Source organism: Charadrius vociferus, unplaced genomic scaffold (assembly GCF_000708025.1).
Source record: "Charadrius vociferus isolate BGI_N301 unplaced genomic scaffold, ASM70802v2 scaffold111, whole genome shotgun sequence".
In the NCBI taxonomy this organism is placed as follows: Eukaryota; Metazoa; Chordata; class Aves; order Charadriiformes; family Charadriidae; genus Charadrius; species Charadrius vociferus.
Window position 1 is genome coordinate 3127979 of NW_009647046.1, and position 17180 is coordinate 3145158.

The 17180-nt window shown below is 39.3% G+C and overlaps 1 protein-coding gene across 3 annotated transcripts in view; it reads left to right on the plus strand.

Moving 5' to 3' along the window:
* The window catches only part of CKAP5 (cytoskeleton associated protein 5), a 41832-nt gene extending 26491 nt beyond the window's left edge, over positions 1-15341 (plus strand). For 2 of the 3 annotated variants that reach the window (XM_009895653.1, XM_009895654.1), the window contains exons 28-43: positions 617-766; positions 1155-1358; positions 2590-2725; positions 3490-3683; positions 5373-5545; positions 6718-6891; positions 7333-7453; positions 8175-8354; positions 8767-8954; positions 9376-9451; positions 10235-10423; positions 10530-10667; positions 11187-11270; positions 11364-11523; positions 13238-13392; positions 14611-15341. In XM_009895653.1, coding sequence (XP_009893955.1) covers positions 617-766; positions 1155-1358; positions 2590-2725; positions 3490-3683; positions 5373-5545; positions 6718-6891; positions 7333-7453; positions 8175-8354; positions 8767-8954; positions 9376-9451; positions 10235-10423; positions 10530-10667; positions 11187-11270; positions 11364-11523; positions 13238-13392; positions 14611-14865 — 2577 coding nt within the window. In that variant the 3' untranslated portion in view covers positions 14866-15341. The remainder of the gene's footprint in view (positions 1-616; positions 767-1154; positions 1359-2589; positions 2726-3489; positions 3684-5372; positions 5546-6717; positions 6892-7332; positions 7454-8174; positions 8355-8766; positions 8955-9375; positions 9452-10234; positions 10424-10529; positions 10668-11186; positions 11271-11363; positions 11524-13237; positions 13393-14610) is intronic. The other variant, XM_009895655.1, reaches the window with a different exon arrangement.
* The last annotated feature ends 1839 nt before the right edge of the window (positions 15342-17180 follow it).

The window sequence follows — 17180 nt, forward strand, 5'->3', positions numbered from 1 at the left end:
CATGCTGTGGCATGAAAGTGCTGGTCTCTGTCCATAACTTGGATTGGTTGTCTAGTTCTTCAGTTGACTTTCACCAATATCAGGCTTACTGTGGTGTTTCTTTTCTGATTTCCAAATTTAGTGCATTTATACACTCTCATAAAAGCAAAAGGCCTTTTTACAACTTCCAAGAGATGGTCTTCAGTTGTGAAGTATTACCAAGTTTTTACCTGAAAAGTCAACTAATTCTGGAGTTCTAGGATGCGTTGTAAATGCTTTAATATACTTATTTTGAACAGCCCTGCTTATCAAACTTGTCTTTTGAAGGGAAATTCTGTTATTTAAAACATGCATGTTATTTATAACTTGCTAGTAAACAGGCCTATCTGTAGCTTAAAAACAACCACTTTAAGTGAAAATAGTTAAGATAATGACCTAAAGAAAACCACTCCACATAGAGAAAATCTTTCATGTAAGCCGACGTGAGCAAACACCACTGAATTTTTCCATTACTTTTTGGTAATGAGAAGACTTTGAAAACAGATTCTAGAGCAAAATTAAAAGGGATGCAATTTGCTGATTCTTTCAGGAAGAAAAGGTACTTCTTGCTTTGACTTCTAAGTGCTGCTTTTTACAGGTGTTGAAGTGGAATTTCACTACTCCCCGTGATGAATATATCGAGCAGCTAAAAACTCAGATGTCCAGCTGTGTGGCCAAATGGCTACAGGATGAGATGTTTCATGCAGACTTTCAGCACCATAACAAAGCATTGGCTGTTATGATTGAGGTGAGTTTGGATCTGTGGTAGTAGATGACGTTGTATAGGCTTATTCTCTGCTATGAAAGATTCTGCTAGAATTAAAATCAAATAAGAATTCTCTGAGGAGCCGGGGGTCATTGTTCTGTGATGTTGAAACCTTAACATCTATAGAAATAACTTTCAAAGCAATGATGAAGTTGGTATTAATATTTCTTGGGAGAAGGGAAAATTTCCCCTCTTCTCTTAGAATTTCAGAAAGCTGTGTAAATTAAAATGAGTACTTATGATTCTAGGAATCAACCAATAAATGTAGACCATCTCATCAGGCATAGCTTTTCCTTATCTGTTCTTTTCTTGAACAGTGTATTTCATTTTGCACAACCTCCTTTATTCTTTTTTTTTCTTTCACTTGAAGCACCTGGAGAGTGAAAAAGATGGAGTCATCAGTTGCCTGGATCTTATCTTAAAATGGCTTACCCTGAGGTTCTTTGATACCAACACAAGTGTTTTGATGAAAGCACTGGAATATCTTAAATTGCTTTTCAATTTGCTGAGTCAAGAAGAGTATCACCTTACCGAAAATGAAGCATCCTCTTTCATCCCATACCTTATCCTAAAGGTACGGTTCCTTCTACAGAAACTAACCTTAATTTTCTTGAGGAATACTGTCAAACACTGTAGTGTGTTAACTCCAAATATATTGTGAATGGCATTAAATCCAGTTGTTGGCCAGTCACAAGTGGTGTTCCCAGGGCTGAGTGTTGGGGCTGGTTTTGTTTAATAGCAGTGATCTGGATGAGGGGATCAAGTGTATCCTCAGTAAGTTTGCAGATAACACCAAATTGGGTGGAAGCGTTGATCTGCTCAAGGGTAGGAAGGCTCTGCACAGAGGCCTAGACAAGCTGGATCGATGGGCTGAGGCCAACTGTATGAGATTCAACAAAGCTGACTGCTGGATCCTGCATGTTTTAACAACCCCATGCAATGCTATAGGCTTGGAGAAGAGTGGCTGGAAAGCTGCCTGGCGGAAAAGGACCTGGGGGTGTGTGTTGACACCCAACTGAATATATGAGCCAGCAGTATGCCCAGGTGGCGAAGGCAGCCAATAGCTGTATCAGAAATAGTGTGGCCAGCAGGACTAGGGAAGTGATTGTTCCTTTGTATTTGACACTGGTGGGGCTGCACCTCGAATACTGTATTCAGTTTTGGACCCCTCACTACAAGGAAGACATTGAGGTGCTGGAGCATGCCCAGAGAAGGGCACCGAAGCTGGTGAAAGGTCTAGAGCACAAATCTTGTCAGGAGCAGCCAAGGGAACTGGGGTTGTTTTAACCTGGAGAAAAGGAGGCTGAGGGGAGACTATCACTCTCTACAACTACCTGAAAAGAGGTTGGAGCAAGGTGGGTGTCAGTCTCTTTTCCCAAGTAACAAGCGATAGGATGAGAGGAAATGGCCTTGAGTTGTGCCAGGGGAGGTTTAGATTGCATATTAGGAGAAGTTTCTTCATCAAAAGGGTTGTCAAGCATTGGAACAGGCTGCCCAGGGAAGTGGTTGAGTCATCGTCCCTGGAGGTATTTAAAAGATGTATAGATGTGGCACTTAGGGACATGGTTTAGTGGTAGACTTGTTAGTGTTAGGTAAACTGTTGGATTTGATGATCTTAAGGGCCTTTTCCAACCTAAATGATTCTATATTGCATATTTGCCTTCAAAACCCATTTACCAGAAAGGATTTTTTGCATTGAGAATAATTCTGGCTTTCCTAACATTATTTAGAGTAATCACAGTATCATGAGACTGTTTAAAATATTATGTATTTCTTCCCTTCTTTGTTTTTGATTTTTCCACCAGGTAGGAGAACCGAAAGATGTCATTCGCAAGGATGTACGTGCCATTCTGAACAGGATGTGTCTCATCTATCCAGCCAGCAAGATGTTCACTTTCATCATGGAGGGGACAAAATCCAAAAACTCAAAACAGCGTGCAGGTAAGAAATGGCATGATGAAGTGGGCAATTGCAAAGTACTTGAAATTCATAATAACATTTGGTGGAATGTGAGATTTGCTGATGTATAGCATTTTATGCAAATGCTGTGAGTGTTCAAAGGATCGGATTTTAAAGTAGTATTATCTTGCTTTTTTTATTCTTGGTGTCTTTGTACCTTCCAAAGATGAGCAATCTGTTAAATTTCTATCAACATTAAATCTCCCTTGCGTAGGTTTGTTGTCTTAATGAAACAGTATTGGGGAGAACAGTCACAATACTATTGTCCAAGTGACTAAGGGAATCAGTTAATCTGATCAAGACTTTGGAAAGAAATGTTTCTACACTGTACATCTGTCTCAACTTTATTATAGAAATAATTTGTGGTGCGGTGTTTGTAGTTCAAACAACTCCCTAGTCACCTTCAGAATATCTCATCCTGATATAACTGGACAGTTAAATTGTATGCGTAATAGAGCATTGCAAGCTCACAACTGTCTAAATTATCTAGATGTGAAATAACATTGCCCACATACGGTAATGGGAAATGTTTGAAGAATATAGGGATGACTGACAGATTTTAAATGCTGTCTGTGTGAAGTAGTTCACTATTCATCCCATAAATCGTCTGGTGTATATCTATCAGCATTGGGATTGACACTTGTCTACAGTGAGTGTTCAAGTTGTGCAAGAAACACAGAAATTGGGAGGGCTCTCTTCCCAGCAGCTTTAAACTTGAATGTGCACGCGTCATTTACTTCCTTTAGAATGCCTGGAAGAGCTTGGATGTCTGGTTGAATCGTATGGCATGAATGTATGCCAGCCAACTCCAGGGAAAGCCTTAAAAGAAATGGCAACTCATATTGGTGATCGGGACAACACTGTGCGCAATGCTGCACTGAACACCATTGTGACTGTCTATAATGTTCATGGCGACCAAGTGTTCAAGCTGATTGGAAATGTGAGTGTAACTGGAAATAAGCTTTCTTAAACTTTTTGTTTGGTTGGTTTTTTTCAAATCCTTACATTTTTGTAGGCGATTAGCACTGTTTTGCTTGTGATTGGTCATTTTGCTGTTGATGTCAAGAGTATTTTGTAGCGTTGAAAATAACTTGCTACACCATAGATCCTCTAAAAGTTAGTTGGTTAATTCTTGATCGTGGGGTATGTAACCTGGGTGTTCATGAATAAAAAACTAAACTAGAAGATATGAGCAAAATGCTGACTTGCATGGGAATTAAATTGTTTATAAAGAGTAACTTGCATTATAGTCAACCGTATAGGTAACACTTGTGATTTATAATGCTATCTAGATAACTTACTTGACAAAAAAAGGCTAGTTGTTGGGTATCCACTTCCTGCTGTTTTGTTCTCTGGAAATCATACTTAGCCATGTCGTCTAAAATGCAGTAAAAGCTAAAGGTGGCAAAACTCAGATTCCAGTCTCCAGCAGTGGAAAGCTACTTCACTGCATTGTCTACAATTACTATGCATAGCAGATTAAGTATACTGATTTCTAACCTAAATCAAGAGCCGTTAGACCATCTTCTCCTGTTCTGTTCTCTGAATTTGTGGTCTTGGTAATGTTTCTAGCAGCACTTTAACTGATTGGAATATAATAGATACGTTAATACCTGTACTAATTTTTTGAGTTGTGTTATATGCCATAGTGCATACAAGCTATTGGGGGGATATTTTATGGAGTACGATGAGGAGGGAAGCAAGGCTGCCTCGCTTTCTTTCCTACTTCCTGAAATGTTGAAACTTAATTCTCATGGAGATGGTTACCACAGAAAATAAGAGTCACATTAATGTTGCATTTTCACTAACATTTTAAATTCCTATCTTAACTATTGTTCAGAGTGCAAACTGCCACCTCTTTAGTGTTGCGTAGTCAATTTGCTTTTGGATTTTCAAGGATAAGAAAAGGACTGTAGCTCCTGAACCATTCAGCCCTTTCTAAACATGGCTTTCTATACATCAGTATGGTCTATCTAGTCCCAAAATGTATGCATTTTCAGGAAGGTTTCGAAATCATAGAAATCATTCCAAATCATGCTGGAGAGTACTTCCCACAAAATTGTCACGGCTATGTTTGGTCAAATGTAGTTATTGGTAAACTTCAGTCCTGTAGGTAAACAGATAGAAAAGATTCTTTTCACTGCATAAGTTGGAGTGTTTAATTGGCTTACCTTGTGTTCAGGTTGAATTATGGGTCCACTGTTAGAAGCACCCTGGCTTCTGTGGCAGGGTCCATAGTGTTAAAGCATTGCCTGGGCTCCTAATAGGGCATATAGAAAGGCAGGTGCGGATTTTTTGTTTGTGTTTTTGCAACAAGACAAGCAACAATTAGAAACACGTGATAGTACCATAGTTTGAATTCAAGATTGCTTGTTTCTTGGAAATTGTGGGCTAGAAATCACTGTATTTAGTATCACAGCTTGTCAGTATGGGTTAATCAGCTCCTGAAGTAGCATCTGGCAGTCCAGAGTGGCCCTATTAGATTGCTGCTGGATGGTAGTATTGACAGTTCCTGCCCTTGGTATTAGAGAACTTCAGTCTGCAGTAATAAGTGATATGCCTCCTGTGGGTGACCAAGATCTCTAAAATCCATACAACTCAAATTGAGTGAAAGCATTGTGTGTTATAGCTTTCTGAGAAAGACATGAGCATGCTGGAGGAAAGAATAAAACGGTCAGCCAAGAGACCGTCTGCTGCTCCAGTGAGACAGGCAGAGGAGAAACCTCAGCGTACTCAAAACATCAGTGCTAATGCTAGCATGCTACGGAAGGGACCAGCTGAGGACATGTCCTCCAAACTCAAGTATGTAATGATACGTTATAGTCTGAAACCTGCATAGTTTCTGTGCTAATATCATGTGTGGCGATGTTATTTTAGTTCTTGTATCATCATCTTTGCATGTTGTGAAATTGGCCAAATAATATAAACCAAAATGTCTGAAACTTTTTTTTTGTCTTGTCTGTCTTGAAATCTTTCTAAATGGTCTTGTGCCTTTTTTCACTGCTTCTCCATGGACAGAATTATGTATCGCACTTATAGGATGTAAGTACTGCCCACTAACTCCTTGGTAGCAAGGCTCTTGTATCTTTCAATTTCTATCCTAGTCATCCCTTCCTGAGGGTGACAGGTTTACCATGGCCAGTTTTAGGTTATTTATTTACATGGCTTAAGGAAAAGAAAGAAAACATAAATATTTTTTTCTGCCAAAGTCATTATAGATCAAACTGCAGGCAGAGGTGGTGCTTCACGTTAGGCAGCTGTTAAAAATATTGGAAGAACTTCCTATGTGTTCCATTAAACTTGGTGTTGATTGGACCCTGTTCTTAACTTGTTAGGGCAGATGTACAGCACAGAAAGGGATGAGTATGTGTGAATCGTAGAGCCTGGGGCAACAACACCAGAAACAAAAAGCTCAGAAACCGTATTCCTTGCCACCTGCTCATTATCTTGGAATAGAAGTCCCTGTTAAAAACTACGTATTAGAACATCCCCTTGAAAAAGCTAATGTACAGTGCAAGTCATGTGAGACGCTGGGAGTCTTTAGGTTCAGATGAGCTTGTAAGGTTGCTATGTACATATGCATCCTATCCATCATTTAAAAAAAAAAAAAAAAAAAGAAAAAAGCCAGTTGTGAACTTTTAACATTATATTCCATTAATGCTACTTTAAACTGTGCTAGATATCTCTCAAAATGAACCAGTGAATACCTATCGCAGATGCAGGGGGTCTTGTGGTGGCTTATAAGAGAAACTAGGAAGGCAAGTAACTAGCAGCTGTGCTTCTGGCCTACAAAAGCTTATTTTACTAATGGTTAGGGGATAGGCAAAGGGGGATTTTAGGGGGCTTGAATAAAATCAGAACTTCAAAATCTGTGTATTCTGTTATGAGAGCTTTAGGGCTACCAGTGGATGCTAGTGCTAGTACTCTTGCCTCGTGTGTGTATATAATAAACACCTCTCTCCTGGTTTCTATAGCCAAAATCGCAACATGAGCAGTCACTCTGAGACAGCGCATACAGTTCCACGGGAATTTCAGCTGGATCTTGATGAAATTGAAAATGACAACGGTACTGTCAGATGTGAGATGCCAGCACTTGTACAGCACAAGCTAGATGACATCTTTGAGCCAGTCTTGATTCCTGAGCCCAAGTGAGTATAGTTTTAACTCCTAAGTGAAGCCAATAGGGCTACTTAAAAACTATTTTGAGAAGCTTGATTGACTACACTAGTTTCTACATTCAGACTTGTTTACACAAGAAGGTAGTGTCAGCTAATTTGAAGAGAGATGTCAAAGTGACAATCTGTTGTACTGTTCTGGAATCTGGAGAGCAGTTATTTCTAACGTAAAACCTGAATTCAGCTTATGTGTTTTTTATAGTAAAAGGATCTTGAGTTTGTAAATGCATCATTGGTGTCTTTACAAATAGTGCAATAGATATGTTAAAAGGAATGATTCTTTCCTTAAGTGTCCCCTGTGAAGAATGAAATCCTTTCCCTTGTCTCTAAACCATGACTGAAATATAGCAGTTCACTGTAAATTAGAGTCATCTCTCCAAAGAGTAATTAATCCTGTTTTATTCAACTGTTTAGAATCCGTGCTGTATCCCCACACTTTGATGACATGCACAGTAACACGGCTTCTACTATCAACTTTGTCATTTCACAAGTAGCCAGTGGTGATATAAATACAAGTATCCAGGCTCTGGCACAGGTAAGAGAATTAAGGTAGCAGCTAATCACATTATACTAAACCATTTGCGAGGGTGATGAGTTGCACTGTGGCGGAGCAATCATGTCGGGTGACATGGACTCTGCTCAGAATCTCCCTGATGACAAAACTAAGTGCACAGGGGCCATCTGACTCGCTTTAGCAATAGAAATTCCACATGGGTGATGTAGAATAGACTCTTAACACAGAAGCACTAAGGAAAAAAAAAAAAGCACATCTCTTTGGTTTTGTCAATTACCTGTGCTACAAGTTTGAAAAAGCCAGTTAAGCCAGTGAGACTTGACTTTTAAATGTAAACTGTTTCAGAGATCGTCAGCAAAATAATTGTCTTGCCTCATAGCTTTTACATGTTTCTAGGGTGGCTTTAACTACTTAAAGTTATTTTATCCAGAAGATTTCATAAAGCTATTAATTCCAGAATCCGTACTGCAGCGTTTCATAGGATTCAGAATAGGATTTCAGCTTTCTGAAAGATTAGTAACTGCATGTATTGGGATTAAGAATAGAAGTCTGTGGCTACTGATGGCAGGTGAAAGCTTAGAATACAAGTGCCTTGGCAAATGGATTGGTCAGGGCAAGACCTTTCCTATAGAAAAGTTTTAAAATTATAGTTATCTTGCACTGTTTACATTGTGTTGACCTTAGTTGGGTGTTTTGTTGCATTATGTTGACTTTACTTGGGTGTTTTGTTTTTAAATCTTAGATTGATGAGGTTCTCAGACAGGAAGACAAAGCAGAAGCGATGTCTGGCCACATTGACCAATTCCTAATAGCTACCTTCATGCAGCTTCGGCTAATCTACAATACGCACATGGCAGATGAGAAGCTAGACAAAGATGAGATAGTCAAACTTTACAGCTGTATTATTGGGAGCATGATCTCGGTAAGACTTTGACCTAAAAGTTAAGGTGAAGAGCAAATAATTTCTGTGCAGAAGTTGAAGGAGAATAGAATGTCTGTCTATACCTGACCTGTACCTAGGCTACCTTACTATTGGGTCTTATTTATGAAGGTTTGCTGCTAATTGTCTGCTCACCGACACACCTTTCGAAAGGCAGTGGGGAATGCGAAATTGGGGAAGGGAAAAAGGTCTATTTGTAGTTTCTACAAAACTTTTGAGTGCTTAGTTGGTAGCCTAAGTATTTTCAGAAGTCACAGTAGAAATAACTTTCTTCCTAGTTGCAGTTTTGTTGAGGGGGTGGGAAGTCAAATGGTGTGATAGTGTAATCTAGAGAAATCCCTAAATTAAAGCACTGTGTGCAGGGGAAACTTCTAATATTGTCTTCAATTTGTAGCTATTTCAGATAGAGAGTCTGGCTCGAGAGGCCTCCACTGGCGTGTTGAAGGACCTAATGCACGGTCTTATTACGTTAATGCTGGATTCTCGGGTTGAAGACCTTGAGGAGGGTGAGCAGGTCATCCGATCAGTGAATCTCTTGGTAGTGAAAGTTCTGGAAAAGTCTGACCAGACCAACATCTTGAGGTATATAATGAAAATTGCACAATTATTGCTTCTCTTCACCTGTTCCTGTGTGTTACTTGAGTGACTAAGATTGTTTCTTAATCATTCTGTTAAGCAAGGAATGATGTCTGTAGAATTGTTCAGCTGGCTAACGAAGAATTGTTACTGGTTGTCAAAATTGATCAGAGTTTGACTGCACAATGTGCACAGCTGGATGTAGGCTGAAAGAACCAGCTTATTATGGTTCTGTATGCTTTGTAGTTCAGCAGACTGGCTCTTGAACTCTTGTAATGTAGCAGAAAGAAAGAAAGAGCTGTTATACCACATGACATAAAGTGCTGGACCAACCCCAGCCTCTGGTGTGGTATTCTGCCAGGAGTTAGCATCTTCTCTTGTGTGTAGCACTTTTCCTGTGTAACTATTATAAATTCATTCCTTCTAGTGCTCTGCTTGTTTTGCTCCAAGACAGTCTGCTAGCAACAGCCAGCTCTCCTAAATTTTCAGAACTTGTCATGAAGGTAAGCCTGTAGTAGAGGTTTTGAACTTACTTTGTTGTTCTGAATCAACTTAGCTGAAAGAAGACATATATTGAAAAAAAAAAAAATGGTGATCATAACTTGATATATTTCTTATAACTCTTATAAAATTATAATCTTTTAATTAGATGTTACACACAGTGACTTCATGTTTGCTAGGAGGGAGCTTAACACCTGCTAACAGTTTACAGAAGCTTGTGTGTACTAATATAAACTTCAAACAGAGGTGTGCAGTCACCTGCTGGGCTTATTTGCTTAGGCACAGCACTGTACAATAGATTGAAACAGTCCCAGGCTGGAGCTGACTTGTATTTTGTCACCTCTAAGGACAGGCAGAGCAAACATGCAAATGACCGCATTTAAAGCATGGGAGAAATCTTTTTTAATAATGCAACACTGGCATGATTTAGAGACAACTTGAATGTTCTTAATGAGGTTAAACCTAAAGAACTTGTGCTCTGTGTGGGTGTTCATAGCATATATGCATTATCTGCTGAAACTTCACACAAAGAATTCAGCCTCCTGTTACTGGTAGTCAGCACTGCTTTTATGCGTCATCTCTAAAGAAGGATCTGGATACAGTACACCTAGCTACAAAGAGAAAGTAGGTAGTAGAGCAAATATAACTTGAGCAGACAGACACGGTGTGTGTCTGTATGTGGTAGCGGAGTGAAATGGCTCAATGATAGTTTTGTGTAATCTCTCCTCATATAATGAAATGCTTCTTCCTTGAGTTGTTTTGCTTTAAGTCAGCCTCTCTTCCAGTGTCTGTGGAGAATGGTGCGTCTTCTTCCGGAAACCATTAATAGCATCAATCTGGATCGGATTCTACTGGATATCCACATTTTCATGAAGGTCTTTCCTAAAGAGAAGCTGAAGCAATGTAAGAGTGAGTTTCCCATAAGGACACTGAAGACTCTGCTTCACACCCTGTGCAAGCTGAAAGGGCCCAAGGTTAGAGCAGTCACAAGTCATGTACTTTTAAGTTGGGTGTTCATGCAGTCCCTAAAGCTTTTCCCTCCTCTTTATTTTCTTTTTTTTTCCCTCTTTTTCCTTTTAGATCTTGGATCACTTAACAATGATAGACAACAAAAATGAGTCTGAGCTGGAGGCTCATCTGTGTAGAGTAATGAAACACTCCATGGACCAGACTGGAAGCAAAGCTGATAAGGATACAGAAAAAGGGGCTTCTCGCATAGTAAGTAATATAAAAGTGTTGGCAGGGAAAAGGACTGTAAGGCAATTTATTTAAGAAACAAGCTTAATTTTGCGACTGTGGAATATGAAGTAGTAACTGCCTTTCCAATATGTGGCTAGTGTTGGAAATCCTCTTCTAGTTTCACTTTTGTTTATGGCTGTTTTGGGAACTTGCAGTGTGTTTCTCTGTGCGTATCCCAGGTTGAAGTGCTCTCCAGGATGTTCAAGTGTGCAGCATAGGTTTTACGCTGCCTGCTGCTGCGTTTGATTTACTGAAAGTTAACCATACCCAAAACAGGTTTTAAATACTGGCTTCTCAGAAAGCATCTTACAGCTCGATGATGTCCTTACTCTTATTCTGTGTAAACAAGTGGCTGGGTAAAACCCTAACTGCTTCAAGATTTTCTTCATCTTGGAAGCTCTGTCCAGCTAGCAGGTCCGAGGGCACTGCGCATTTGTCTAACTTCCCTTCATTTTTATTCACTTTGTTTTAGAAGTCTCCTTTTATTTATTTATTTAGGAGGAAAAGGCTTCGAAGGCCAAAGTTAACGATATTTTGGCAGAAATATTTAAGAAGATTGGCTCCAAGGAGAACACTAAAGAGGTAAGCACTCCCTTCCTGCAAGGAAGAAGGCATGATATGTTGGAATGGTGTATCCAGCAGTTCTGGTAACGCACAGGAACTCTTCCCTCCCAGGGTCTAGCAGAGCTGTATGAATACAAAAAGAAATATTCTGATGCAGACATCGAGCCCTTCCTGAAAAACTCCTCTCAGTTCTTCCAGAGCTATGTGGAAAGAGGCCTCCGGCTGATAGAAACAGAACGGGAGGGGAAAGGACGCATTGCTGGTTCTACAGGTACACGTTATAGCAAAACTGATTGATTTATGAGAAGCAAAGATATAAGGAGAGCAGTTAAGTATCCCCTGGTAGAAACTAATATTTGCAGATGTTTATGGATTTCCAAAGCGAGTCACATATTTTCTTGGGAGTTGTGTTGCTTTGTGAAGCACCATTTGCAGGGACTATGTGTTCTTTGTTTATAAAAAAGGTGTTCTAACCATTGTCACGCTAAATGTAGAAAACATCTGAAAGGCTTGGTAAACAAGGGGTTTCATATCTTGTAGTGTGAACATTAGCCTGTGCTTCATGTCTCTGGTATCAAGAATTGTTTCTGCAAAGTGTACAGCTGGTTTATAACAGCAGCAGCTGTCAGGTTTTTGTTTTACCTTTTGGGTACTAAAATGGTACACAAGGTTTTTTGATAGAGTATTGTTTACTGTGGAGTTGAAAAGTTTGTTTTAAATAACTTGATCTGTTTCTATAGCAGTCTTTGTGATAAATCACAATTTCCAATAGATCAGGTTTTTAATTGAATAAATTACTGTAAAACACTTAGTTTGTTAGTAAGTCATTTCATTGCAGATAAGCACAAATGACTATTTAATGCAGTATTAGGGAGGGAATGTGACAAATGGTTAGCCAACAGTAAAAACTGATACACAGTCTGGCAAAATTACCTTTAACTTCCATTTATTTCACATTTCGGTGCCATGTCAGACTTTAGCCTTTTATTCTACTACTGTCCTTCTCTTATCCGTGTATTATAAATTACCTTGGTAAAATAATGTAAGTTTCTTTCAGAACCTCCTAAATGCGTCTCACTAGATAGGACACAAAATTCTAGCTTTCATCCTAAAATTCTGTACAACCAAGAAATGTTAGTTCAACAGTTAGAGATTTCAAAACAGAATTTCTGTGCCCAAATTTTTTCTTCCTTTTTTTTTCCCCCTCCCTAACTATAATAGTTTGATATAATATAGGATATTGTTTCATCTTGCAACTGTGCTTTATTTAGGCTAAAGTATGAAGGTTTAACTTTAGTTTCTCCTTATATCTATTCTAAATACCCTTGCAGTAAACTAGTGAAAACAAATCCTTGTCCCCACTAAGCCTTAAAACTTGCCATTCATTTCAGAATGGAAAGTTTTTTTCATAGCGTAAAATACTTTCCCAGTCTTTTGGTAGAGAAGCTTTAAAAACCTTGGTAAGTGGCTTCCAGAAATCACTATTTCAGATAGAATTGGAAGAAGCGCCAGCTTTAAGTTACCTGAAGAAGAGGTAAAAAGGGGTTAAAATCAGTGGTGAGGTCTGCCCAGCAGTACTACTGAACTTAGGAAAAAGATGGAAGACACCAAACATTTCCTATTCCAATTGCTGAGTTCTCTCTATTGGACACTATGTTTATTGCTGATGCACATCAGCATCTTCCTCTCGCAGTCTTCTCCAGCTGTCAGCCTCAGCATTACTTCTGGAGCTGCTCTGCTGCCACTTCTTGAATGTCTCAATTTCTTTTCTAGGTTTTCAATTGTCACTCTTGCAAGGAAATTAAAGGACTGATACGCCTATACTAGCAAATGCAAATAGCTTGGTAGTTTATAAGTTGGTTGATGCTTCATCCATTGCATCTTATTTCAAGGAACTGACTAAGAGACTTACATTCTTTTGATGTTCTTAATCTTTTTTTCTCCTCTTTTTTTTTTTCCCCTCCCCTTTTCCCCTCATCCTCCAGGAATTTCTCCTCAGATGGAAGGAACTTGTGTTCCTGCTTCTACCCACACTGTATCTTCATCTATAGGAAACACAAATGGGGAAGAAGTGGGACCTTCAGTTTACTTGGAAAGATTAAAAATTCTCAGGCAGCGTTGTGGCCTTGACAACGCAAAGGTATTGTACTTGACAACACTTGTATATCCTCAGGGGAGGCATTTCACTTGTACTTTTTCAAGAATTTGCGATTGTTTTTTTAGTACCAAAAGCAGATTCCAGTCAGAGTTGATGATCTTTCATTATACTACATGTCCTAGTTATTCACTGCGTGTTACCGTGCCTGGTATAAATGGCTTTAAACTCACTCCTTGGCTAAGTTGGCTTATGTTTCAGTCCACTTTGTTTGCAGCACCATTGTACATGCAGGTGGTTTCTACAGCCTTATAGTTTTGTATCTTTCCTTGCCATGTAGTTGAGTCTCGGAAAGGTTCAAATAATTTAACTGCTGTTCTCCAAAAGTTAACATATATTGACCTCTGAGTTGAATGATGTGGAAATTCTAGATCTTTCTGCTCTGAAACAACCGTAAGACCTGAATGAAGACTTTGAATGAAGTTTTATATATCTTGGGTGTATGGATACTGAGGCATAGAAATGCTGAATGAGCTTAGTGTTGGAAACCTGTGGGCCAAAAGTTTCTAACAGTCAGGCGATCCGTGTGTTAGGAATCTAGTGCCAAATACTGAAGTTTGTACTCAGCCACATGAGAAGTGATGTTCACTCTTGGAATAGTCATCCAGGCACAAGACTCTTTTAACCTTTAACACAAACTTACATATCAGCTCACAGCTCTGAGGAGGGGAAATGTTTCTTAGATGATAGTATCAGGATAGTTAACACAGATGGAAGTATCATACGGGTAAAAGAACAGTGAATTGATATTGTAAGTCTTGGGCAAGGTGAATCTTGCCCATCAATCCAAGTTTCCTCATTCCTCCAGAAAACTCATCGGCTGTTGATAAGTGTGCAGGCATGGACTTTCCTCTTGTGGTGTTAGAATTCAGGCTGTTCAAGACTGCAGCAGGCCATCTCAGTAAAACACTGGTCTGCTGTGAATTTTTGATCTTTAAAGACTGTAGTTCCTTTGTGTCCCTACCAACATCAAGCTAAACATGAACTGCTTAAATGATAGGAATTGTGTATTGTAGTTAGCTTTGCGTGATTCTGATTTTGGCAACGGACTTTATCGCTCCAGATCACCCACATTGTATCACTCCTTCCCTTTCATCTGTTTTTAGTGTTTCTTGTGAAGATGAAAAGCCATTGATTATGGTATGTGCTTCTTATATGTTTTTTGCCACTTTCTGTCTTAACACTGCACTTTTCTCCCCGTAGCAGGAAGACAGACCACCTCTGACATCTCTGCTCTCCAAACCAGCAGTCCCTACAGTTGCATCCTCTACAGATATGCTTCACAGTAAGCTCTCCCAGCTCCGTGAGTCACGGGAGCAGTACCAACATCTGGACCTGGACTCCAATCAGACTCATTCCTCTGGCATTGGAACTACTCTGGCTTCACCCTCTTCTGCAGCAGCTAATATTGATGACTTGAAAAAAAGATTGGAGAGAATAAAAAGCAGTCGCAAATAGAGATGCAAGAGAGACAGCATCACTGCTTGGGCTGTCTTCAGCTTTAGTTTACTAAACTAGAAGTCTTCATAGTTAAATGGCCTCATTTAGGCCTAATGTATACAAACTGGTTTATGTATAATACAGTGGATTTTGGGGGGTTGAGTCATTGTGGCACAAGTATTTGTACATACTCTGCTTCTCAGTGAGCATCTCTTTGACAATAGAAGGCTGTCTGTGTATTAGTTTTAGTGTACAGACCTGTAAACAACCATCCTCTTGCTCAGACTAGTTTCTCATAACTTGTTTTTTTTATTTGTAAAATTGTCTTTAAGATCTTTTCCTAGTTCTTAACTCTTAGAAGTTCTTTAGTGATTTCACTTTTAATTTTGTGAATTCTTCTCCATGTAATCCTTGAACTGTTTATTCTGTATGGACACATGGCATGAAGTAACTAATTTAAGTGTCTTTTGTAAATAAAGTTTGCATTAACTATACCAGCCTCTGTAGGAATAGCAGTGACTGCTGGTTAGAGAAGTCACTCTCTATTTCTGAATGTTAGTGACTGGGCATCTAGAAATGGAACTAAGCTATTCTTGTCATGAACCTTGGGGTTTGGCTATATTATAAGGAAGATGAGTGCGTATGTGCTATCTGTTGGTGCAGTCCTGAGACTTGGCACTCATACTTCTATGAGCAGTAGTGCATTTTTCATATAGTTGCTTTTTTTTTTTTTTGGAATATCTTTCCATAACTTTGAGAGTAAGTTGAGATTTAGTTTGCTGAAATGCTTATTTTAAACTATCTAGTCCTTGTGATGCCTCTACCCAGATTAAGCATAGTCCCATCTGTGTACAAATGCTTTCTTTGAAGGAGCCTGCTGCTGTTGATATGGAATAGATTAGCAGTGATGTACAGTCAGTGGACTCATTTATCCTGAACTCATTTGGTTAAGCAGTCTTCCTTGTGCAGTTTTCAAGTGCAGGTAGACCTTGCCACCCCATTGGTTTTGCTCTTAAACATCTGATGTCAGCGAACTCTACTATTTTATATAACTAAGACCTGGTAGAGCTAGTCTGAGAAAGCTGTAGCCACTGGGTTTTTTTTGTAAGGATGTCTTCTGATTAGCCTTTTTCAGAAGCTACGAGTATGAAGATTAAGGCATATACTATGTGGCCTTTCTAGCCCTTTTATCTCTAGGGAGGTGATGTGTTTTCGCCTTACTACTGCACTTCCATGTGAGAGCTGGTTGTGAAGCGTAAATTGCACATCTGTTTTGTAGCTAGAAGAGAGTTATTGAAGAGTAGGACAGGAAGGTTTAAAACAGCACACTTCTGCTCTAGATTTTAATCTGTTCCACGTAACTGCTGCTTTTGTTGTTTGCTCTGTGGACCAGCAGTCTCTGCATTAGGGCTGTTACTGAAACTATCTTGCCTGATTACAGTAAAAATGTGGCTTTAAATTAGTACCTGTACAACAGATCTATGCCAGAGCTTCCACAAAGTGCTGAAATCTTCCCGTTACAGGACCCCTAGGCTGGGGTTGCAGTTGACATAATACTGCTTGGCGCTTATGGTGAGTTTGTACACTGTGACAGCAGGTGACTTGCGAGCGTTCTCCATCCTGTGTTAATTGACATGATGCCATTCATTGCTCCACCACCTCGATTTAGTAGTCGCAGTCTCTCCTAACCTGAAGTGGTTAACACTTTCTTGTGGAACAGAGGTGTATGACTGGTGGAGGTTTCACCCTCATTGGTAAGTGCTGAAGTTTTGCGCACTTAAACTGGGGCTGTTTGTGAATAGTTTGTGTTGGCTGGCACTAGAGTTACTGCCACTACCTCTCAATTACTAGCTGCTTTTTGAAACTTACTGACATTTACATTAATCCGTATGTTCCTTTACCATGTCCTGCAGATATTCTGAAGAGCTATTTGTTAATTAGCTCAGGATGTTAAGACAAATGCAAACCTTTTGTATGCAAACCTGCATACAACTATTTCAAATGCAATGCCTGCAAACCTGCATACAACTATTTCAAATTTGAAGCTGAATTGGGAGTGGAGTACAGGAATAATTGAGTAGCAGAAGATCTAGTTGCTTACTATGAATGAGTTTTTGCCCTGTGTCTCTGTAGTGTTTGGTTGGACTCGATATCCTGGGAGTTCTGAACTAAAACTTGTGCACATAAATTAATAAAGCCTAATCTTTAGCCCAGACAATATTTAAATAACATTAAACTGAATTTTAAAAATTACTCTTCTGTATTGTTTGTAACAAGTCAGTATTAACAGTGACTTACTCCAGAAACTGTATGGTCCTGGTTCCCTTCTTAGA